This window comes from Larus michahellis, chromosome 4, assembly GCF_964199755.1.
Source record: "Larus michahellis chromosome 4, bLarMic1.1, whole genome shotgun sequence".
Lineage (NCBI taxonomy): Eukaryota > Metazoa > Chordata > Aves > Charadriiformes > Laridae > Larus > Larus michahellis.
Window position 1 is genome coordinate 89289670 of NC_133899.1, and position 25361 is coordinate 89315030.

General features: G+C 39.6%; 1 protein-coding gene across 6 annotated transcripts in view; it reads right to left on the reverse strand.

Moving 5' to 3' along the window:
- The window catches only part of NELL1 (neural EGFL like 1), a 293578-nt gene that overhangs the window by 228839 nt on the left and 39378 nt on the right, over window positions 1–25361 (reverse strand). For all 6 annotated transcript variants that reach the window (XM_074586318.1, XM_074586317.1, XM_074586314.1 and 3 more), the window contains exons 4-5: window positions 23970–24140; window positions 4120–4216 (exon numbers count right to left, since the gene is read on the reverse strand). In XM_074586318.1, the coding sequence (XP_074442419.1) occupies window positions 4120–4216; window positions 23970–24140 (268 nt within the window). The remainder of the gene's footprint in view (window positions 1–4119; window positions 4217–23969; window positions 24141–25361) is intronic.

A 25361-nucleotide genomic window follows, 5' to 3' on the forward strand; every position in this document is an offset into this window, starting at 1 on the left:
AACAGCAAAGGAAAGCGGAAAACCAGGACAAACCTGAAGAGGAAACACAACTACTTTTTGTGTCTTAGTTTCTGGCTACTTGAAAGCATGTTACCATGGAAAAACATATGAACTTCAATTCACCAATATAGATGCCTTCTAAGTCTATAAACCCTCTGAAACGGAATTAATACAATCAAATATAGAAGGGAACCTTCAAGGAGCAGAAATTTTGCTGATGTATTTTTTTTAAACAGAAAGACTTCATTATAGGCAAACACTTATTACAGCCATAATTATTGTAACACATATGAACAAACTTGGACTATTCCTCCTTCAGCATTACGTTTAGGTTGCCGAGAGCGCTCTATGACCACAGCCAGGAGGAGAATTGGGTTATGCACAACTCCCTAGCGGAAGCCCAGGGCCCCGGTTCCCTTTGGCACCGGGTGGAGCTCTTCGGCCCACGTTCTGGGAAGGGACATCAGTATTAGGCCTTGCCAGGGAGATATCACCGGTCAAAATCTCCACGGTTTTTCCCTTCCGAAGCAGATACCACATTTATGTTATCATTAAAGCTTCAGTTCAGCATCAGGACTCACTAGCTTGAAGAGCTTTCATCTGTGCAGGCAGATTACCAGCTACAAGATTAAATTCAGGCCTGCAGCACTAAATATCAAGGCCATCCCATGAGGATGTAATACAAAAGCCCTGTTATTGCAATTTTCATGTCTCTTTTTAATAGAGGACTCCTCCCACATTCTGTGAAAAGGCTCATCTATTCCACGAGCTCTCCACTTTTGCGTTTTCATTTCCTCCGTTGCCTTTCACCCTCTTTAAAACCTACTTCTCCCACAGAGATAACGCGTGCCATACAGCTGTGCAAGTGCCATCGGCCAGGGCTGGTGACAGGCTCTGCACAGAGGCACATGCATCAAACCCTGTGCCTAGGCAATGCTATGCCAACACCACTAGATCTCCAGTAGACGAGTACTGTGCTCCTCTACACGGGGCAGGCATGCCCCATGCCAGGCGCTTGAACAGCTGCCCTTGGCACTGTATTTACCTGTACAACTCTGAGACCAAAATGACTACAGAGGCCCAAGTATTCATATGATGCTGTGCAATCTAAATAGCAGCACACTTCTCAAGCACCTACTCTACAATCCCCCAACACAGCAGCAGGATCAATAGAGCCTGCTGTAGCAGATATGAAAATTGCCGTCTTTCAACATGAATCACCTAGTCAGCAATGCATTAATAAGCTCATTTCTGCAGCAGCTCTTTGGAGGGAGCCTTAGGGGGAATGGTTCTCCCCAGCAATAAAATGAATTTTGCAGATAATTCTGATCCTGGGCACAATCATATCCATCCTAGAGTGAGGGTTCCCTGGATGTCTGGTGTCACTCTCTTCCTCCTTTCAGTTGCATTTACTTTGGTTTCCTAATCTGATTATAATGGTATTCTCTAGCCCAAAAACAAATCTTGGGTTTGAGATGCACAAAGAAACCTGAAGGGTCAGCATGTATTTTTTTTTCAAAGGAAGTAATTCATGAGATTTCCTTCAAAGAAAACAGGTAAGTCTATTTTAAGTCTGCTCCACATCTGCTCCCACCACTACTGTGCTAAAACCATTCCATCTTGTCTGAACTCCAAATGCTTGGTCATAGCAGGTAAGTTATAACCAGTTAAGAGATACTAGTTGTAAGGGGCAAGACTTTGATTCCCTTGATTATGCCATAGAGCACTTCATTCCCCAGCAAGGCCACAGACGCAGCAGGGCTACTTGTGGAATAATCACGGTAAGTAAGGATGTAGAACAAAAGCATAAATAAGAAAAATGGCAGCAACTAGCCACAGCGACTTATGGATATCATCTCTCCTCCCCTCCTCCTTCTTCTGATATACTGAAGAATTATGATCTAAAATAGGCATGAGACTGTGGCCCAAAATGTGCTTTAATGTTATTCATTTATGTAGAGACACAACAATTAATCATCATTAAAGTAAGAAAATTTTTGGAACAGCAAAGATGATACTCAAAACAGTATCCAGTGCTTTTCGTTACATACATTATCATGGCTCCAACACACATACAAAAATGTTAATTCTTTTTTAACACTCTTATTTCCCTACAGATCTCTGTTTACATTAAGGAAAATAGATCTATTTTTTAATATGCTAAAACAGTGAAACAAATTGCTCTGAAAAAGAAAGGGAGATCCTGCTGAGCATGTAAATATATGGAAAGAGATGTGTACTCTTTACAAACTGGCAAAATCCCAAGTTTTTGCAACGAGTAACATAAAAAAAAAGTAAGATTTCTGAAACTCTCAAGCAGGTTTTAAAAAATACAACCAATTATATTTCTGCCCTGAAGAAAGTTAGTAAAATATTCAAGCATGCATAAAGCAAAGTAAGGCACTTGTCGACTTCCATTATGATCAATAAAAACTGTCAGCTCATTAGCATATCATTAGCTACCCTGCTGTTTCCAAAGTGTTAACGCGTAGAAATATTAATTTACAAACATATAATATCCCAGAGTTCTGAGGCTCTGACTGCCTGCATAAAATAAGAATTTAAGATGGGTGAATCCAATATAACTTCTTTTTTTCCTATGTAGCTATAAACATATGTTTACCATCTGTGGAATTATGGGAAGCAGCTGAGGTAAAAAAACAACAGCTGTAGAATAAAATAATACTATCAATTTCACTTCACAGTCACAGCTCAGCTTCTGGAGGATGAAATGTACTCTAGGTTCAGAACAACTCTCGGACAATCATTTAAGTTAAAAGTTAGCTTTTACCTCTGTTTCATTATTAAAATCGTTAGTTGCTACAACAATCCTACCATAAGTAATTTTAGCATAAAATAATTGCCCGAGCTTGTTAAGTCTGGAGACTTCGAGGAGAGGTCCTCAGAAAAACAGCAACTTGTAAAATTGTCTTATGAACTGACGGCTTCAAAGGGAAGCTGAGCGGGTGGTAAAATCACCTTGGCAACAAATCCATGCCGATATCGCGGATAGGCAGATTGGCCTATCACCGCACTACGGACTCTTTCACTGATAAACACTTGACCGTGGATTGTTATCCAAAACTGGAAGAAATATCAGAAACTTTTCTGTAGGTTGCCTACAAAGTAAAAGAATTAATTTTCAGGTGCAAGGTGTGGTTTTCATTTGTTGGTGGATTTTGTTTGCCAGTTGGTTCAGCAATTCTGCCTTGAGCAGAAAATCATATAGCCTCACCAGGGGCCAAAAAAACCCAAAAGGAAACATACAGGAGAGGGCTTTTCAAGTCATTGGTCATTTCTGTCCTTTGCAATTTCAGAAACATACCGCCACTAATTAAATCTGGGATATATTGCCATTACTTGAATCTTTTTCCTCTGAAAAGTTCCTCATGCCCATACTGGCATACTCAGTGATGTTGTCTTGGGGAGCCTCATAAATGGAAAAAGACAGGCTTTCCAGCCAGGAGGTAGGAGCAACCCAAGTCCTGCCAGCTAGCCAGCCTTCCAGCCTGGGCTGTTTGGAATCAATCAAAGCTCCAAAGGACAAAGAAGCTCACGAACAAAATTCAGTGACCCACCACTGACTCTCGGTTGAGAAACACAGTGACAAACTTAGTTGAGAAAAAGAGAAAGAAAGAACAGTAGTCCAGGAACAGAAAAATCTACTGTTTTGCAGCAAGGCAAACTCACTGCATACAATAGCTAGTATCTGCTACACCCATAGGATCACAGGCCAGAAGACCTTCTCTGCTCTGGAATATAATGCTGATAGGGGTAAACAGGGAAGAGTCACCCGAGGCAAACAGCAGAAAGGTGAGGGTATTCTGCACGTGAAATCGAGGAGCAAGTGGCCTCCAAGAGTGATTAAGACCACCACTGTTAGCCAGGAGACCAAACAAAATTCCCAAATATCGGGCACCGCAGTCAGTGACTACATCACCCTACCTTGCAGGAAAACACCCTTTTCTCTGAGTGTTGGACCTGCCTCAAATCCCAAGTCCACAGTTTCTATTAAAATTCATACAAATCAGTTTTCAGGAGTGTAAGACAACTAATCAGAAATATCTTGATGACTATTTATTAATTTCCTTCTTCATGAGCCGTTTCATATCTGCTTACCTTAAAAAAACCATGTTTCCTGTTTCTCTGTCCGAGCCATAAATTGCTTTCAGGTGTCAAATTCGTTTCTGGAGGATCAATGACACGTTCATAAATCCTGCAGAGGGAATACATTGCCATTACTTGAATCCTTTTTTCCTCTGAAAATTTCCTAGCCAAAATCAGTTAACAAAAAAAGATGAAAAGTAGAACCAAAAAAAAAAAATTCTTTTCATTAAACACTGTATTTATCATCAACAGTTATAAAGATATATTACAACTTTAAATGCAAAAAAAAAAAAAAACAACAAGAAAAAACCTACTAAAATCACTAACATATGAAGACTGCATAAAATTGAAACTCCCTTTGTGCAACTATGCAGCACTAGGTTAAAGAAAAACAATGCCAGAACCCACCATAGTAGGATAAACAGTAAAATGGGACCATCCTAGCTCAGGGGCATTCTTCAAACTCAACTACCCATTCTGGAGAAAAAGTGCAGCCACACACAAGATCCAACCAGAAAAAAACCTTTGGGGATTTTCAGACTGTTTAGAACTTTGAATAGATTTCACAGAGAAACTTTATTCCACCTCTACTCCTACGGCCTTTACATCTGGCATTACTCATCCTTGCACCTCAACCTTTCGTTTTCTCCAGTTCTCCCCTATTTGCTGCTGTTATTGAATTCACCAGGCCCGGGTACTCCCATGTGCTGCCACTACTGCACGTCCAGCTTGTCCGTGTCACTAGCATAGGTCTGGTACAGAAGGAGACCTCTTTGTATATGTTTGGTACCTAGCACTACAGGGACATTTCCTTGGTTATTCTTCGAGGAAGTAGAAATAATAGCTGTAAGAAATAACAACAACAAGAAGTAACATGAGGTCCGTAAGCAAACTTTATGTACTGCATAAACTTGCACATGAATGCAGTGATCTACGTACCAAATTTCTAAAATTAATTCATGAAAAATTGCTGTAACACAGCATTTTTAAATTCACAAAAATCTGGAGTTTTAAAAAGGTTTTCCTTGGGGTTTTTATTTGTTTATTTCTAGGAAAGTTGTAATGAAGTTTCCAGACCACCAGAACAATGATATTATTTTAGAGTATAAAAAATTCAAGACTAAAGTTACTGAACCTGGATTCTCATATTGCCACGTCACATCAGTGGGAGCCATGAACTTACTGCTTCATAATAAAACCAGCATGCTTAGTAAGGATTATTGAGACACTGATTATATATATTTCCATTCCTATCCAGCTAACAGGGAATATGTATTGCTGTGTAATCACACCAGCGTGACAGCCGAAAGACTCTGAATGTGTCAAGACCTGTAGCTTAAAGCACTGAAATTATCTGTACGTTTAAAAGGGGTTAAATTCTTTTTCTTCCTTCTTTAACGCTATGGCTTTAAAACGAACATGAAAAATTAACACCAAAGAAAAATACAAGTCATTCAACACAATTCATTGCACAGTTATCTTCCCATTTACGCTCCAAGTGTTTCTAGCACAGGCTCACCAACTATAATCATTGGGTTTTGTGCTGTAAGTTGCCACATATATTGGGTTTGCATGGCAAGGTTTTGGTAGCAGTGGGGCTACAGGGGTGGCTTCTGGGAGACACTGCTAGAAGCTTCCCCTATTTCTGACAGAGCAAATGCCAGCCAGCTCCAAGATGGCCAAAGTCAAGCCAGTCAGCGATCGTGACAGCACCTCTGTGATAACATATTTAAGAAGGGAAAAAAAAAAACCACACTGCTGTGCAACAAACAGCCAGAACAGAGGAGTGAGAACGTGTGTGACAAACAACTCTGCAGACACCAAGGTCAGTGAATCATAGAATCTTCATGGTTGGAAAGGACCTTTGAGATCATCGAGTCCAAGCAAGAAGGAGTGGGAGGAGGTGCAGAGATTCCCCTGCAGCCCAGGGTGAAGGAACATGGTGAAAGCAGTTGTCTTCCTGCAGCCCATGGAGATCAATAATTGAGCAGATATCCACCTGCAGCCCACAGAGGGCCCCACACTGGAGCAGGTGCACGTGCCTAATGGAGGCTTTGATCCTGTGGGAAGCCTGCACTGGAGCAGGCTCCTGGTATGACCTGTAGACCCATGGAGAGGGGGGCCAGCTGAAGCAGGTTTACTGGAAGGACTTGAGACCCCATGGGGGACCCATGCTGAAGCAGTCCATTCCTGAAGGACTGCACCCTATGGAAAGGACCCATGCTGGAGCAGTTTGTGAAGAACTACGGCCTGTGGGAAGGACACACATTGGAGAAGTTCATGGAGGACTGTCTCCTGTGGGAGTGGCCCCACACTAAAGCAAGGGTTGAGCATGAGGAGGAAGGAGCTGTAGAGACAACACGTGATGAACTGACTGTAACCCTGTCCACCTGTGCCATTAAGGGGGAGGAGGTAGAGAACTGGGAGTGAAGTTGACCTCAGGAAGAAGGTAAGGGGTGGGGGCAAGGCGTTTTAAAATTTGGCTTTATTTCTCCTTACCCTATTCTGATGGGATTGGTAATAAAGTAATTTCCCCAAGTTGAGCCTGGTTTGCCCATGATGGTAATTGCCAAGTGATCTCCCTGTCCTTATCTCCACCCACGAGCCTTTCACCTTTCGTTACATTTTTCTCTCCAGTTGAGGAGGGGGAGCTATAAAGCAGCTTAGTGGACATCTGGTGTCCAGCCAAGGTCAAACCCATCATACCACATTATTGGAAAACTCATACATTTGCAGAGTCCAAGAATACCCTCCCAGTACTAAAGAACTTCAAGAAAGCCCTGTAAAGTTTTTTATGTCAATGTACAGAGAGTCATATATTCCACCCACTTTTGCTTATTCAGAAAAGAAAACCATTTGTCAAAACCAAATGGAAGCAATCTAAAAAACTAGAGGCAAACAAACTTACTATTTCCTTAAAAAGAAACAATCTCAAACATAAGAACAAAATAGTTACATGAAAATTCCAGCTTAAGAATGTGAGTAGAGTCAGAAGACTTCTAATACTCATGATTTTATTGCTCAAGTTTATGATAATTATCATCAGCCCTAATTCATCACATTTCACCAACATGATACATTCAAAGCTCTAGGAAATTTCTGCCTCTACTAGTTAATTACTTCTCACTATCTATAAAATTGCCATGCTGAGCTGTTTTACCTGTTCAAACAGCAAAACAAGAAGATACTCTTTTAAACTATGTTTTGAGAATTATAGGAATTTTGCATGCACCATCTCTATCAATATTTTAAAGTGTAAGTAGACCCCTTCTGTCATACCTCATGCAAAATTGAAGACTACTCAAATGCAAAACTGCTGCCAAACGCTGAACAAAGAACAAAGAATTGACATGCTCCATGAGAAGACCAATCACTGAATTACACTATCATAGCAGGAATTTCTCTTTGGATACATAACACAGCTTTATTCATGGCTTAGGTTATTAATGTCCTCACCAGGAAATTTCTAATCTAATCTAATAAACTCATTATCATAAAGAACTCAATTTGTGTTAACAGATAAAATCCCAATGCTGACCCAGTTCAACAACACTACTTATTGAAGAATGTTTGATTTTTATTCACCTGGCATAGTTAAAGGAACTCTACAGTATCTGTCTGCAATTACTATATGACAGTTCAACAGCAGCAAGTAAGGAAAACAAATCAGAGACAGGCTGAAGTGCTTTATCTTGTCCTTTCTGACAATTTAACAAAGACTTTCGACCGATGTGGAAAAGGCTGTAGTGACCTTCCTTCCAGAGTCTCTTCAGAAAGTGCCATAAGACACGTGCTCGGGATTCCCCATATTTCTCTGCTATTCTACCCTAATTCCAATTCTGAAACAGGTATTTACCTTAAATTAAGGGGTTAATTAAAAGTTGGTTTGTGCCTTATTCCATATATGTCTAAAAGACTGATTGGTTTTCTTCTCCATGGATCTGCCCATGGAGTAACAGGATTAGGATTCAAGAGAAGGCACGAGATGTAGATCAGTCCTTGCTTACCTTCCTACATAAAAAGATGTTTTGGATGACACTATTTGGTTTGCAAACAATGTGAGCTTCCTTTATTACTGTATATTCTTAAACACCAGCAAAAAAGTCCCAGCAAACACACACAGAGCTTATCGCTACCCCTACAATCCCCTCTATACTCATGGGAAATGAAAAGGTCAAAAAGCACTTTTGAATTCACCACAGCTTTAAAAAAAAAAAAAAAAAAGGAATATGGTTCACCATATATTAATTCTCTGATGAAGAAGAATTAAAATAAAAAATAAAAAAACCCACACCACTAAACAAGAGTCCTACAACTCCCGACAAAATGGGAGAGTGATGCAAAACTGGAAGCTGCTACACAAAGGTAAAACAGCTACAAAGAGATAAAACTGGAACTATATGGAAAAAGTTTTTGAATTAATATCAGCAAAGAAACATGATAGCATTACTAACTCTCAATCAGTATATTTTAATAAAGATGAAAACAAATGTTTTCAAATATCAGTGAACAGAGTTTCACCAGCTACACACATTGGCAGCTGAAAGCCAGCAGAGCTGACTGATGTGCCACCGGAGTAAAACCAGGAACTGGGCACGTCCCCTGGCTGCCAGGTTCATGGTTTAAGTCACAAGAACGCTGTAAGCAAAGCAGCATTCCTAGAGCAGGTTTTTGAGAAGAAGACCCTGTCCATACAAAATTATTACGGTGGCACTTGAGTAACTAGTTAGGAATAGGGTTTCATCCAGACATTAGTATTATCCACATACGTATGCCACTTAAAAATTGATCAAATATTGGTAATTTTTCAGGGCTTTTTTTTTTATGCTCAGACAAACCCATAAAGCATGAACATTTTGTAACATATCTCAAAGTGTAATGAGAAAGCATTGGTTTTATACTGAAAGAAAATAGGTGTTTTTCAGGCTGAAAAACTACTGTTGCTGAATAGACACAAAAGGATCCTTCTTTTTTCACAGCTACATTAAACTTCCACATCATTCTCGCTCCCTTGCTTGATTTTCTGGGTTGAGATGTGTCACCTTCTATAGCTTTATCCATGCTTGACCAATACTTTGTATTTGGCATATGAATAGCTAAATTATACCTGCTACACTTCCAGTTTATGAAGTGCTGGTCTAGAGGCTCCTTGGAGATCAGTTTCCAATACACTTGGCTTTGATACCCACACAGAGAAATGTGCAATACACTTCACAAGAACAGGAATGCTTAGAAAGAGGACTCCAGGGAACTGTGGTCTCTAAAAATACTGCAGACTGAATAGCCCCTCCAGCATGAGGAGACCCAGGTCTCTAGGTTAATGGAAGCTCTACTCCATACTTCAATCTTTCGGATTTATGACTACTGCATTCACTTTCTAAGAGAAAGCTTGATTTGCCCCTACTTTATGCTGACATATTTCAAAGGAACTAAACCATAAACCTGGAGTAATACAACTGTGAACCAATCCTTCTTTCTTGAAACGTTCATGCTCAGAATACATTCACTAACCACTGATCCAATTTATCTAAACATGGTAAGGAAAACATCTGTTAATTGACAAAGACCAATGATAGCCTTGTGTTTTGTATCTGTATCTCTACCCTACCTGCACACTTTGGTTTATTAAGTATTCTTATGCAATCCTCACAAACACCTTTTTCAAGGACACATTCCAAGCAGGCGTCTGTGACATAATGAATACAATATACAGAAAACAGAAAATCTATAAAATAATCAGTGGATTCCTGAGAGGAAGTGCATCTAAAATATTTGCATGCAAATACACATACACACACACCTTTCTCTGCATAGGGGAAGACCCTCTCTAGAAATCAAGCTCTGTTGGACAAGGAGACAGTTCCCTTCCACGCACTCAATCTAAAATTATTTTTATCATCTTTATAACGTTCCAGTAAAATAGGGAAACGTTGTCATTTTACATGCGTGCAAACTGAAACACAGAAAGTCTGGTTAACCAAGATCACAGAGACTGAGTCGGGGAGGACACTGCCCATTAGACTGGGCATGACTGAGCCGTAACCACCTCATGCACTGGGCCACATTCCCTCTGGAAAAAATGTGACATGGAATTGTCTCTTGCAGGGAAGAAGATTTCTTACACGCAACTTTAACAAACAAAAGTAAACACTTGGAGAGTATCCCCACTTTTGTGGAGATGCAGCTCTACTTCATACATATAATATTTGCCATGCCAGAAGCATTTTCAAAATAGCTGAAATATTTAGTATAACATGAAAATAAACTTTGTGTCTGTTTGCGTTCGAATACATCAACCAACATGGACTGATAGGAGATGCAACTACCTAAAATTCTGAACAATAAAATAGATTACAATTCCAAGAGTTACTACAAGTGGCACAGAAAATCATGACATTTCCAAATTCTTTCAGGTCCAAAACAGGAACATGCCTCCTCAAATTTGCGGGCTAAATATGAACCAGAGAGATTTATTTTATTAGTAGTACAATTAAGAAACAATAGCTGCAGTCTAAATATTCTAGTGGCACAGCAGGAACCTCATTTCTTAGTTGCTGATCTCTATTAATCCAAGAACCGGGGGTTTTGTTCCTGATGTGGCTGCCACACTTACTCTCTTGAAGCTATAAATCTCCATGTAGCAACAGGTGTTGAATTCATCACACCTAATTTTAGATGTCTCAAAAGTTTACACCTACAGTGAAGCTAGTCCTCTAGACTTACTAATTTAATGAAGAGACGTAAGTGTTTCTAGGGTGTGATTCATCTTACATTAAACGAATCCCTCTCCGAATGCCCCTCCAATGACAGCACAGGAGCCCTTGCTAACATCAGGGTGAATCATCAAAACAGATTTTTGCAATTCGAAACCTGATCCTCAAAACTGACATTCTGTTGCAACCATTCATTATCCTGTATACGTCCATCTGGATCCTCAGATCCTTGAAATAAACTGAAGGGTATGAAGAAGTCACACAAAATATCAAACTGTTTATGGCAGACGCTTTGAAATAGCACTCTCAACTTTTGTAATAAAGTCAGAGGAGAGAGGGATGTTCCCGCATGTTTTGCATCTGTGTTTATCCTAATCTAATTTGCAGAGGTGTTGACCACCTTGACAATTATTATCATCTCCAGCTGAGGCTGCAAAAATTCAGTACAACTGAAAAAGCAAACGTCAGGCCTCCTAACACAGGCCATTGTACAAAAATAACAAGTCACTTCAAAAAGTTCATCCGACATTTTCTGAATCACAACTGCGTACAGAAACTGATGATTACATCGGTCTCTAGCTTTCAGATACGATATTGGCATTTGTCTTTATGTCTATTCTTCTGAAGGGATTAAGAACTGATTTTGAAAAGAAATACTAGGATATCTTCACATATTTCTCCTTCAACCCGCTTTCTATTTGACTCCCAATGAAAATGTGTCAATACCAATGTGATTGGATTTTCTTGATAGTGTTTACAGATCAGATGCGTTATTTGAAATGCATTCAGTTCTGGAGTTACTTTAACTGAATTATTCATTCAGTTTCCAGTGTTCTGTTTCAGAAAAATAATCTTCCTGAGGGAAATTTTGATTTTTTTTTGGTGGTATCTCCTCTGTCATAGTACAGGAGTTCACAATCACTTAACTGAGGAAAGCAATTTAGATTAAAATCTCAGCTTTTGAGGGAAGCCTTTTGTTATTAAATTTTGAATATACAATAGCGACTGCCAACTATTTAATCAAAAGTTATTGTTCAGCTCTGGGAGAAAAAAACAGGAGGTGTCCAGTAACAGTATATAGAATCATAGAATGGTTTGGGTTGGAAGGGGCCTTAAAGATCACCTAGTTCCACCCCCTGCCCTGGGCAGGGACACCTCCCACCAGACCAGGCTGCTCAAAGCCCCGTCCAGCCTGGCCTTGAACACCTCCAGGGATGGGGCAGCCACAGCTTCTCTGGGCAACCTGGGCCAGGGGCTCACCACCCTTACAGTAAAGAATTTCTTCCTAATATCCAATCTAAATCTGCCCTCTTTCAGTTTAAAACCATTACCCCTCATCCTATCACTACACTCCCTGATCAAGGGTCCCTCCCCATCCTTCCTGTAGGCCCCCTTTAAATACTGTTAGGTAAGACTCAAGAGTTCATGCTCATTTTTTAAGTTCTCTTCAAACTCTGTCACCCAAACGACTTCACTGATCTTCCTACGTAATCAGAGATAAAGTGAATGTACTCTAATTTTAGTTTAAATATTCCAAGTACAAATCTAAATTTAAAAATAAAAAATGTATCTACATAAGACACTATAAACAATCTCTTTTTTTCATTCAAGAGAAATGCAACTTAACTTTCAAGACCCTCTAACAAACAGCAGGAAATTAGACAAATGCAAGTAAATGTGGTTAGAATAGTAGGTTTCACTGTCAAGTTCGGAGGTTTATTCTCCACACATAAATTGAGAAGGGTAAATTCACAGAGATATTAGTTGCCCATGAGGTTTTCTTTACAAACTTATCAATGAATTTTAGCAGTATTTCTTGGGCGTAAAAGTAAAACCAATCATTGTTAGTGATTCAAAGCAGAGGACTGGAGCCACTAAGTGATATGACACTGGCAACATGAAGGGCAGAAATTCGTCTCTCTCAGAATATAACACCTGTATGGTATCTTTCATCTGGAAATCCTGAGGTGAATTCAAACACCTTTACAAACAAGGTCCATATTATTAACTTTACTTTGCAAATGACAAAACAGATACAATTGGTTCCTGACGATAAACAACAGTCTTAAGAGCATCTAAGCCCTAGGCTAACAGCTTGTGTACAAAGCTGCAGTGTTTACCCATCTTCATATAACAAAAATAGCATTCCTGAAAGTGCAAGAAACCTAAAAAATAGTTTGAGTCAGACTCTAGGCCGAAATAGAAATTTGGCCACTTGCTTAGGATTTTCAAGAGTTGTGGGAAAAAAAAATTAAAACAAACTATGAGGTCAACCGTGTCTTACATATGATTTATCCCGAGCACTTTGCACTTCACTGCACATGCACTATCCATAATTTTCCAGACAGAAACACAGGATTTTCAGTATTAAGACAGCTAGTTTGACACCCAAACAGTTATTGCACATTTCAGCTTTGGGAACTCTACTGCTTTTGGCTAGGATAGAGTTACTTTTCTTCAAACCAGCTGGTATGGTGCTATGTTTTGGATTTGTGACCAAAAGAGTGTTGGTAACACACCCATGTTCTAGCTAATGCTGAGCGGTGCTTACACTAAGTCAGGGCCTTTTCTGTTCCTCAAAATGCCCCACCAGCAAGGTGGCTGGGGGTACACAAGAAGTTGGGATGGGACACAGCCAGGACAGCTGACCCCAACTGACCTAAGGGATACCCCATGCCATATGATATCATGCTCCGCAATACAAGCTGAGGGAAAGGAGGAAAAGAGGGGGAATGTTTGGAGTTACGGCGTTTGTCTTCCCAAGTAACCACTGCATGAGATAAAGCCCTGTTTTTCCTGGAAACAGCTGAACACCTGCCAGCCGATGGGAGGTAGTGAATGAATTCCTTACTTTGCTCTGCGTGTGCACACAGCTTTTGCTTTACCGATTAAACCGCATTTATCTCAACACACTTTCCACCACTCCCCCTTCATCCTTCCAATTCTCTTCCCCATCCCACTGCTGGGGCCGTGGCTGTACAGTGCTTTGCTGCCTTTCAGCATTAAACCACAACAGTAACGCTTTTGTTTTAATAGTGCTCCTGAAAGTCCATGTGGTTCATGGTCCTGGCATTGCTCATAAAACTTGCACATAACCTACAAGTAGCAGAGGCACAAGAGGAATGTACCCGTCACTGTTTCTGGTGAAGATACCAAGTTTTCCCATATTCAGCCTGCTTGGCTATAGCAGTACCAAGGTGGTGTCTGGGTCAAAAGAATGCCTCGACTTAAGGGCTGCCGGAGATGTCATCTACATACACAGATTTTTCTCATAGGAATCAATGTCCACAACTCTTACAAATTAATGTAAATTTAGGTACTTATCTTTAAACATCTCAATATAGAGAGGAGAGCCACATAGCTCAAATACCACTTTTCAAATAAACATCTGACTCACCAAAGGTATTTTGGCATCTTTTTACCACTTGTGAGCAACTATCGCTATCCAAGTACCAGGGCATAAAACATGTAGCAGTAGGGGTTTTTACGATGCACACAAGTATCCACTACAGACAGGGAGACAAATCCACTTAAAACTTTGGAGAACAATAAAACTCACCGGGTCACTAAAAGACACCCTTTAACCTCAGCAACCTTTGAGTCGGGTTCTAAACCAGAACACTGAATAAAGCAACCTGTTAACAAGAAAGCTAAAAGCACAATACTCTCATTTGTTACCATACCAAACATCACACCAAAAGCCCATCTCAGATGAACCAAATGTTCAGAGTACATCCCAGATGCCAAATAGCAGTAAATCACACTGAGCAATTCAAAACAGATTCTAGAAATAAGAGTGAGAAATTAATTCAATGGGTTCTTCTAAGATACAAAAAGAAGAAAAGCTCTTCTCCCACAAATTAAACAAGAAGCCCTTAGAGCGAGATGGATAGGAGATTAAAAAATATATTAAAGTATCTATGAAACAAGAAGTAAACAATTAAGCCTATCTTACATCAGAAAGCAACAGGGTAAAAATGTGTATTGTAATAATGGCACAAAGCAGCACTGGCACTTCAGTTCTTGCAGCAAAATTAACCCCAAAATAAAATTCTAGCAGAACAAAGAGGTAAAACCATGGTTACATGGTTTATGTCATCTCCATTTTGTCATGGAAAAAAAAAAAAATAAAAAAACTCCTAAGATTACTGTTGGTGTCTGCCACAAGACATTCGTTGAATGAGAACTGGCAAGTGCTGAATCTTTGCTTCTATTACATCTACCTGCATTATACCGGGAGACGTTGTGGTCCCTGGCCCAAGATCTGCAGCACACAGGTCTTCGTAACTGGCAGTTACAGCAGAACCTGAAAGCAACTTACAGCTGAGAAACAGCCCTTCTTCACAAAGTATATGCAGCCTTCCTCCTTTCTGTCTCATGCTACTCTCAACCCCAAAGTCACTTTACTTAGTACATTAAGAGAGGTGCAACCGCAAGAAAATCAGGCTTTTGATTCCAACTCCTTTCTGCACTGCTACAAAAATAAATTTAGAAGGAAGCCAGCCACAAGCAACCTTTCTACTAAACAGCTTCTTTCCCCCCTCCAAAAAATCATCTGCTGAGAAGTTAATTGCCTTACAGTGTATCTTGTCACAGGATCATCTCATCAAGGGGTTCATGTCATCACTAAATGATTTGTGTATAATCATAAAATAATCTCATCCATATTCCAGAGCCAATTTCCTTTCGTGACTGAAGGTAACTGCAGGCTGAGGACCACAGGCTTTGCTTGTTAACATCCTGCCTTCAGTGCTACGCTCCTGCCAGAGCCCTCCCATTAGTGTTGTCTCAGCACTGTGCAATGGCACTGGGCTCTCCCCGGAGCTGACACTCCTCCCCATTAGCCGCTGTCTCCGTAACTCCACAGAGGGACAATTCATTCTGTGTTCCTCAGTTCTTACCACAGGTTTGGATAACCCACATCTCCATTTTCCCATGGTATTTTTCAACTGCCCATTTTAGCCTCAGTGGTTTGAAAGCTAACATTGCACTCCACTCTCTCCATAATAACTAATTGGCCATGACTGAGGAAGTGTATGAAACATACAGTAAACATAGAACAAGCCATTATACTGGTTCTAAAATTAAGTTTTGATGGAAACTGCCAGGCGGATAGACAGAAAAGCACTCTCCAGGGACAGCACTCAGGTTTGGAGCTCATTTCTCACAACATCTGACACGCTTGGGAGGTGAAAGCATGGCTCCGCTGAAGTCAATGAGAGTTTTCACTGCAGCCTCCACCGGGGCCAGGATTTCACCCCAGGGATAGTGCAAGGCACATCTTTCAGTTGAGTTTAAGGTAAGTGGCTGGCGTGACACAGAAAGATTCAGCTAGGGCTGAGGAAGCCCTTCTAGTTGCATTCATTGACACAGTGCTTGTTACTTGCTTTCACTTTTGACATGCTGAAGGGAATGCCACTAAAATTGCAGCTCAATTAAGTAATGCAGCTTCCACTGATTCTTTCATTACTGACTGGTCTCAGATGTGAAAACAACTTACAGGACTGGAAATTGCATGTTACCTTACTCCTATGCTGAGGATCAAGCTATCATCTTTCACCTTATGTTCCTTTGATGTATCATTACATTGGTAATACAGATCACAACAATGGTTCTCCACATCATTAATATATTTAAACTAGAAGCAGTGAACAATACCTGATGTTTAATTAAAAAAAAAAAACCCACAAACAAAAAAAATCAAACCACCAATCATCTGTGTAGGAATGGAATACTTCCTCAACTCCCAGAAATATCTCACTGTCTGAAGTGTATGACTGAACTGCCTTTGCCGTTCTCTCAATTAGTACATTACCAAAGCAGCTCTCACCCCACGGCACCAGAACCACAAGCTCAGTTGTGCCCACACTCACTACTGAGACCACTTGACCCCCTTACACGCTGCAGAATCATCCATACATAATAGAGGCCTGGATAAAGCTCTCCCACACACAGGTAAGGCTGTAAATATGCCAAGTAGCTCTGCATGACACGTGAAGTGAGAGGACACCACACTGCTGCTGCAGCAAGATCTGTGCCACCACGTAACATCCCAGAGCCATGACAGTCACACTCACAGCATTTCCAAGCCTTGACAACTTCCACCCCTGAGCCCACATGCCTCCAGCTCCCCACGCCCGAGGAACGAACCTGACTGCTCCTGCAGCACTACCTGCCATTACAGCGTTGTCAGTTTACTCTATCACCAAGTGGTGCAATGATGGGGACTGTCAGGTTTTGGGTAGTAATAAATGCAGTTAACTGCATTTATTTGTAGTTGTTTGCAGAGCTGGAGTTAACTCCATCTTCCTGCAGTCAACTTGAGGATTTTGACAAGATAGGATTTCCAAAAATAATTACCTTTTGGAAATTATTGCTGTTCTAAATTGTCAAAGAAAGATTCCCCAAGTACTAAACCACTCAAGAAAACCCTGGGCTCATTTCACAGACTTCAGCAGTCTCAGTCCTGTTTGCTCAGTCGCCCTCTCACACCCCACAGCACTCAGGAGGTTTTTGGATCATTTGGAAAGACTCTGTACTATTTGCTATATGGCGATGCAGATCTCAAGTCACCTTCTGAATAGTTCAGAGGGGTTCTCATCTGCTCTTTGGCAAAGGTCCAATGGTTGTATAAAAGTATTTAACTAAAATTATAGTACCATTTTTGAATTCAGCTCTACTATTACCCTATGTGACTTCCCATTCTAAACTCCAGAGTGCAGCTAACCACTTCAAATGGAAGAGTTCATTTATGTTTTGGATCTCAGTTAATCTGCCTGGCTGGAGCAAGATAATTGTTTTTATAATCTTAAAGGAAAAAAACCAAAACATTTGCTGTATCTGGTTGATTCTCAAACTACCATGATCACCTTTCTGTCTGTGTGACCCCCATCAGCACTCCACAAATGAAAAGAAAATAGAACCAAGTAACAGGAGACCTCCCCTGAAAAAAATCCATAGAGAGAAATATTCAGATACATTTCAAACTAGGCAGGCTAAATTTCAGAGACTGCTCTTGTAAGTAAATCACCTCAAGTTAAGGGTTTATTGCTTTGACATTAAAAAAAAAAAAAAAAACACACAAAAAAACCCACAAAAAAAACCCTAAACGTATATTGAACCAATGGAAAAAGTATTTGAGAATCAGATAATACACCTAGTCACACACTTTAGGAAATGACCAAATCATTTGAGGCTTGCCAGTCTTGATTTAAGATTATTTCCTCTACCATTATCCGTCCTTTCTCTCTCTGACACACCTATAGCATACAAATAAAATGAATTCAAGATGTCAGTGGTAAAACATAACACGTTATTTCTGCCCTGTTGAAGTCACCAACCTGTCTATCAACATTTTCAATTCACTGGAAAGCACCACAAGTCCCATGTTCTAAATTAGAGAAAAAAGAAAAAACACTGTTAACTCTATATTCAGCAGTAGTTGGGCTTCGCAGCTACCAATCTCTGGTTCCACAGGTCCCTAAAACTGAGGCGAGTGCCACAAAAACCCATTCAAGACCCTTAACTGAGCCCCCTGAGGCTGAATTCTACTCTTCCGTAACTGACATCAGCAGGACCTGGATAAACTCCTGAAAGAAACCAAAGCAGATGCCTGCTCCACTCTGAGCAGGAGCTATGCGAGGCCTCTCCGCTGCAGCACAGCACCCCAGGTACCTGTACTGACTATAAGCGGTTGCTGCCTTCTCAGGGTGGTCAAAGGATCTAACCAGGTAAAGATTGTTATAATTTGCTTTCTATAGTACTTTTTCAGCACTTTGATAAATACTCCTGGCCTTCTCCCAATTCTATCAGTGTAGTATACAAAAAAAAGTTCAACTGATTCATCTAGGGTGAAAGAAATAAATTTTCATCATCATTAGGGACTGGGTTAAGACATATCATCAGTCTTTGGTCACACCCACGCTTCCATTCTGCATTAGCCATTCAATGAAAAATCCTGGCTATTAAAAAACTTCTTTAAAAAAAATAAAATATCTTTTCTCAAGTAATGCTGAATGCATCCTGAACATTTCCTTGCAGCTTAACTACAATAACTGTAATGATACAGACCTGACAGCAGCTGACATGATATGCCAGCTGGAGATCCCTCTTATGCTAAAAAGTTTATTGCCTTTCTGTCAAACAAAAGGGACAATGGCTAGGTGAAAATTAACTTCCAATCCACAATACCACAGATCTGAAGTTGGGTGAACCTGTAATGCACAATTATAGCACTCTACCCAAGCAACCATTTCTCTGACAGCTTCTGCTGCAGCTTAAAGAGCACAGAAGCAATCTGGGTCACAAAAATCATATTCAAATGTCGAGAGTAAATTACCTAGCTGCATAACACTACCACCATGCCATCTTCTCTCTCAAGAGAAAGTGTTTTACAGTAAGTAAAGCAGTGAAACCCTCTTTTAAATACATCTCCTAACCTTCTTTAAATTTATTACATTTTAATTAAAGTCATAGGACTTTGTTTAGAAAAGTTGAAAACCTCAGGTTGGCAGCCAGAATATCTTATTTATAAGAACTCTGAGGTCCTGGATTCCCATATTTGGATTATGTTGCTTTAATTTATTTATTTTTCCAATTAAAAAGTTCTCGCTGCGCATGCATTTTTTATTCCCTAATGCTCTGTTCTATCAGGAGAAACATAAAAGAAGCAGACAACATGTTTTTTCAGCTGGAGACTACTTCCTAGCCTGCTCCAGTTCTATAATCTATTCTCTTATGCTCTTACTAACCCCCTCCATCAAACAGCTCTGCGTAACCATCAAAACCACAGGCTGTATTCATAGTAAAAGGCACTCCAGCACGTATTTTCACTGTAAAGCATTAGTTTTTGTGACAAAGTGCCTTTCTCCCTTTTACGCCTGCAGACAGAGTTCAAGTAAAGGAATAGTGATACTGTCTGAACTGTATCCTTTGTAGCAATTTGGTTAATGAGAACTAAAACAATAAAAATATAAAGCAAGCAGCCTTCAGGCTTACCTCCCCAGATTAATTAGACACACTGAGTGCAATTTGGAATTTCTATTTCTTAAATAAATTGTCAATAAATACATTTTCATACAGTACCTACCACCTCTTAAATTGCAGGCTCCATGCTATTCTCTCACTCTTTTCTTAACACTATTAAATGTAACATTTTTCTAAGCTGCTCCTGTTGTAGGGGCAAGCATTGCAGCGGACAGTTGGGTACCACAGGCAACATTACAGACTCTATAGCTGAAATCAATTCCCAGAAAAATGAAGACAAACCCCAGCTCTTGTAGGACTACAACAGACTCCTGGGGTTGCAAATCTCCTGCCAATGGAGGTATGTACAACAGGATCGTTTACCTCTGCTCCTTTAAGAGGCGAAATTTGGGAAGGTGCATGGCAGAGTTCATTTCATTATATGTTGATTCTTTAATGCCATACCTTATTTTAAGGACCCTCTGACAATGATACAGTTGCACTCATCAGAAAGCCCCTGACAGCTCCCTTACTCCCTAGAGTAGGGGAACAGAGATCCTACCCATAACCAATATTTTAAAACAAGATTTGTTCGCCATTAGTGGACTCAGCATTGGAGATGCAAGGAAATTAACAGCAGCTTACTTGATTTCCATGTTACTTCCAGCACAGGTTTTACTCGTGCATCAGTTGTACATTCATAATTAACATCTTCTTTTGATTTTTATAAGCTTTCTGAACCTTACTAAAACGTTAAAAGCACGTTAGCAAGTACACACGCTTCTTATTATGCCAGTTGTCTGAGATGTATCCCTGCCTAGAGGTTACTGCCTATGCCCAGCACAAAGACTCTGCAAGTCAGCGAAAAGAGTCCAGTGACATTCAACAGGTTTTTAGTCTGGACTCTAATGTATCTTCCTGTGTCAGCAGCTCCAAGCTCTAGCATCAAACTCCGCTACAATTCTTACTCCTTGCTCTCCAAAAGGAGAAAGAAAGATGCAGCAGGAGCTGATTTCAAAAGGACACGAACTTGGGCAAATACGCATGCCTCCCCCACCATATTACATCTCATTAGAACAGAGGCAATTATACCGTTTTAAAGATGACTCTTAAAAGCACTAAAGGCTTTTAGCAGTTCTCAAGTACTTTTCCCTAACCTATCCAGGTCTGGAAAACAAAGTCAACTTTGATTTGAATCCAAAAGACAATCAAGTACCAAATGTCAAAGCAATTTTACAAATCAGAGTAATGTGGGTGATAAGGCTGGGAAGAATAAAAGTAAATTTGACTACCTGTTTACAAATTAAGTCACAAATTACAAATTCATCTCAATGCCTTCTGATCCACTGCAGTTTTTGGAGGCCAGAGACTAGCTTTGGGTAGCAGCACAAATCCTGTAGCAAAATTAGGTTGTGTCTGGATATTTTTCCCAATGCAAACACTTTCAAAGCACTCTCAGATACCTGTTAACTTTAATAACACTGCATTCACAAATCACTCAGAATAGCCCTCTAAGTGTATAACGTATTACCATAGCAGTCAACAAAAGGAGTAGTGCATTTATACAGATTCATGCATACTTGTAAGGAAGCAATGTTGCAGCCCCTTTAAAGAAATCCAATAGGAATCTGTGGGATTGATTTTGTTGGTCATTTTTTTCATTTTTGCTGTGGGTTTTTTTTGCCTTTTTTTTTTTTTTTTTTTTGCTTTGTGCATGGGTTTTTGGGGGTTTTTTTGTTTTCATTTTTGGTTTTTTTGTTTGTTGTGGTTTGTTTTTTTTTTTACAAGGTAAAGAACAGTTAGTAAAAAGCAAAAAAAGCATAGGATTTCTTTAACTAGATAGATACACCTCAAGCTAAATTCTTGTTCTGATGACACCAAATCTCTGCAGGAGGTACGGCAGGGGAATCTATTGACTGCAGCTGTATTCTCTTTCCCAGTGACTGACTTGTTCAATTAAGTCTGCAGAAGTATCACTTCTCATTAGGCATCCTGAACTCTGCTGAAAGCCACTGACACCACACTAGCCCTAAATGGTGACATTTACACGTAAAGTCTACAGCTCTTGACACCGGATTCTGTGCATACTTTCAGATGGAGCTTTCCCAACACTAGCATGAGGATTTTCAGTAGTGCTCAGAAGTACCCCTCATTGACTTACTCTTCATTTTCACTTCTTCTCACTTCTGTTATTGTAGTGTCATCAAGAAATGCTAGTGCAGAGATGAACAAGATGCTGACTTCTCTTCTGAGTGCAAAGATGTAGGGGCTTAAGATACAAAAAAGGAAACTATAACACAAATGTTCACAAAATTCTCTAATTAACTGAACAGAGGTACTACAGCTGAGTCAGGAACTTAAAGACCTCCCCCCATTTAAACTTCTACTATGCTCTGCCCTCAAGTCATGCTTTCAAAACTATTCCCATTGCTTTTCCACAGGAGTTGTCATAAACTACCATAAATACACAGCCAAATAGAGGCATTTAGGTATGGATTTATGCAGGGAGCAGCCTTGAGATGTACCACCTTAAGGGAAACTCTTAGATGGATCAGCCCTTTTTAGGCCTACCTGACAGGTACACTTACACACATTTATCACCTCATATAACAGCACAGCTCATTCTGTAATTGTATTTATCTATTGTTGCCTGTTGCTGTAAAGAAAATCAGGTCACAACCATGACTCTCTTGTCCCTGGATAGACTGCTGCACCATGCAGGCTTTTTGTGTTGTCTTCCTTTCACATTGCGTGCAAGGAGGCAGCCAGCAAAACAATCTGCTAAAAAGGGTCTTCCTAAAATACATTTGCTGTTCATTTAAAAAAAAAAAAAAAAAAAAACGAAATCAAAAAAATCATAGGAGATAATGAAGAACCTTTCCCAAAACCCAGCATATCAATAAACAAACAAAAAAAGTACACTGTTGTGAGCAAAGAAATAATATAACAGAAACAAATAATGGTAAGATAAATAAATCAGACCGAAATGAAGACAATCTTTACAAATGGTAGATTTCATGCCTCAATGAAATTAAAATTGCTCTGAGCACTTAATTGCTTCTAGGGTCCAAATAAAAGGATTCAATAAGCAACCGTCCCTCAGATTAGATTTTTACTGTCAGTAGTTAATGCAGTTGCAGAAAATGGTTTTAACCTTCTTCTCAAACCAGTATCTCATAATTACTTCAGTCAAAATTTAAACTTTTTCAAATATTCCAATAGCCACATACTCCTGTAACACTCACATAACTTTATTCTGCTTGCCTGAACAAAACGAAGACTTTAGGAAAAAATATCTGCTACCATCAACCTATCCATTTAAGTGCCCCAAATCCAAAATGCATACGCTGATCCTCTCACTGAAGATATTTTTATATTAATTTCAGTGCAAGAAGAGATGAAAGTAATGGTTCATTTTCCTCATTCCTAAAGGCTATTTTGAGGGTTCCAATTTCAAGTTTTCTGAGTTTCCTCATCAACCACTAAGTAACAAAACCTGGAGTCTTCAATACATTGTGAGATCAATCCCATGGGAAGAGAGATTCAAGGGAAGAGAGATTCTAGGTTTGCTGCTTTTTATTCCTTGAAATCCTGACAATCTGCCATCTTGCAGTCTTCACAACTTTTAAAGGAAAGAAAGTGCAGTGAGAGACAGAATACCCTTCAAAAAAAAAAATAAAAAGCACCATTTCTAGACATGCAAAAAGAAGCTTACAGGTTTCTCAGAAATTTCCAAGTGGGAGAGCGGGTGGAAAAAAATATCAGTAAAAAAGTGCACTGCTTGATTATGTAAAATAAAATTAAAATGCCTCTGAAACATCTATCTGTTCTTCAAGTCTTCAGGTATGCTGAGTGAAGCAGTTCACAACAGAACAGACTGCACACTAATCTATCACACTTAAATGCAATCACAGTCAAACATAACATCATCTAGTACCTCAACTACAGAGATGCATTTAATACTCTCCAGTCAGCAATCAACCTTTTCCACATTTGTTCATAATCACAATGAATTGTTTCATTTTAATGCTTTGTTTCCCTTTTTTTATCCCATGGCAGTTTACTGTGCTTTTTAAATTAGATATTTAAAGAAAAAAAAAAAAATCTCCTTTTCCAATTTTATTCCTGTGTGTAAATGGAGTGCATTTTTTAAAGAAATAGAAATTGCTGAACATATTTTCTTACCTGTTGCAGTCCACGTGGAGCAGAAGGTGGGATGCACTAAGTGACACGGCAATCTTATGCCACTGTCCATCTGCCAGACGGTACGGGAACACCTCTGTTCTTGACTTCCCATTAAACCTGTAGTGATATCTAATCTCATCCCGTAGACCACTGCTCTCCAGTTCAAAATAGCTGTATTTAAAACAGGAAGAAGAATCAGTTCCACTTTTTGGTTTATTCATTGCTTCTGTCATTTCTTCCTAATTCATAGATTTCTTTAAGCAAACACCACATGGAAGGTCACAATCTAAAGAGGTTACTCAGCATGAATTACATTCTACTTCATTTTTTAAGAGAGATAGAGAGACAACATTATACATTCAAGTACATTACAAAAATAGCAATACCACTTATGTGAAAAACAGACCACATTGAAAACACCATTTTATAGTCCTGGAAAATGAGGTCCTCTTTTTACCCATAGAACAGGTTAAACTACACAAAAATTACCCCTATTTTTTCACCAAAATGTTTTGTATGAACGTAGGATTTGTAGGAAATGCAAAAATAAAGATCTGTACATATCATTACCAATGTACAAACAAAAAGCCATTAAGGAAAAAAAGCACCAGGTAATCATTAAATTTACATCTACTATTTGCAAATCCACTTTTTAAAAAACTGATTACTTTTAGGATTCCCTTACATGCAATTTTGCTTAACTCCTTTTCTGACTTTTATTGTTACAGCTGTAATTGTTCAGCTTTACAAGGGAACAAAACCTCCTGGCTGGACTAGGTGTCTCAACACCTGGCATACAGAAAACCTTCAGATGGTTGTCACCAGAGAACAGTCATAGGAGAGCTAACGAGGTACAGCTATTAACTGGCTTCATGCCGTCAGGAGGAGACAATTCTTGCAGGGTGAATTTAGCCCTTACAGGCAGTAGCACATTGACAGCGCAAATAGCGAAGCCTTCTCTTGGACCTCAGATCACAGAGAGTATTTACAGTGTATCAAATGAAGATGCTCTTTTTCCTGTTAAAATGAAGCCCTGGATATAGAAGGGCAGACCTCCTGTTATAGTAGAAATACCTCGTCAACTAAGTGCAGATGTTAGGTTGTCCAGGCAGATGTCCCCATCTACCTCCACAGTGTCTCCCTACTGGAGAACTCCAATTTAACATGGCAGTTGAAAGATGGGTGCTAGTCTGGGGAAGGGGCAGAGCGGGCGGGAGGGGGGCTAAAAATTACAGTAATCAAAACCACTTCCAAAAAATAAATGCAACACAAAACAATAAGTAGACAGTTGCTGATTTTCATTTTCGCACAAACCTTTTACACTGCTTGGCTGTACACAGACCTTAACAGACGGTATGAGCAAGCATTACATGTGTGTAAACTTCATCAAGA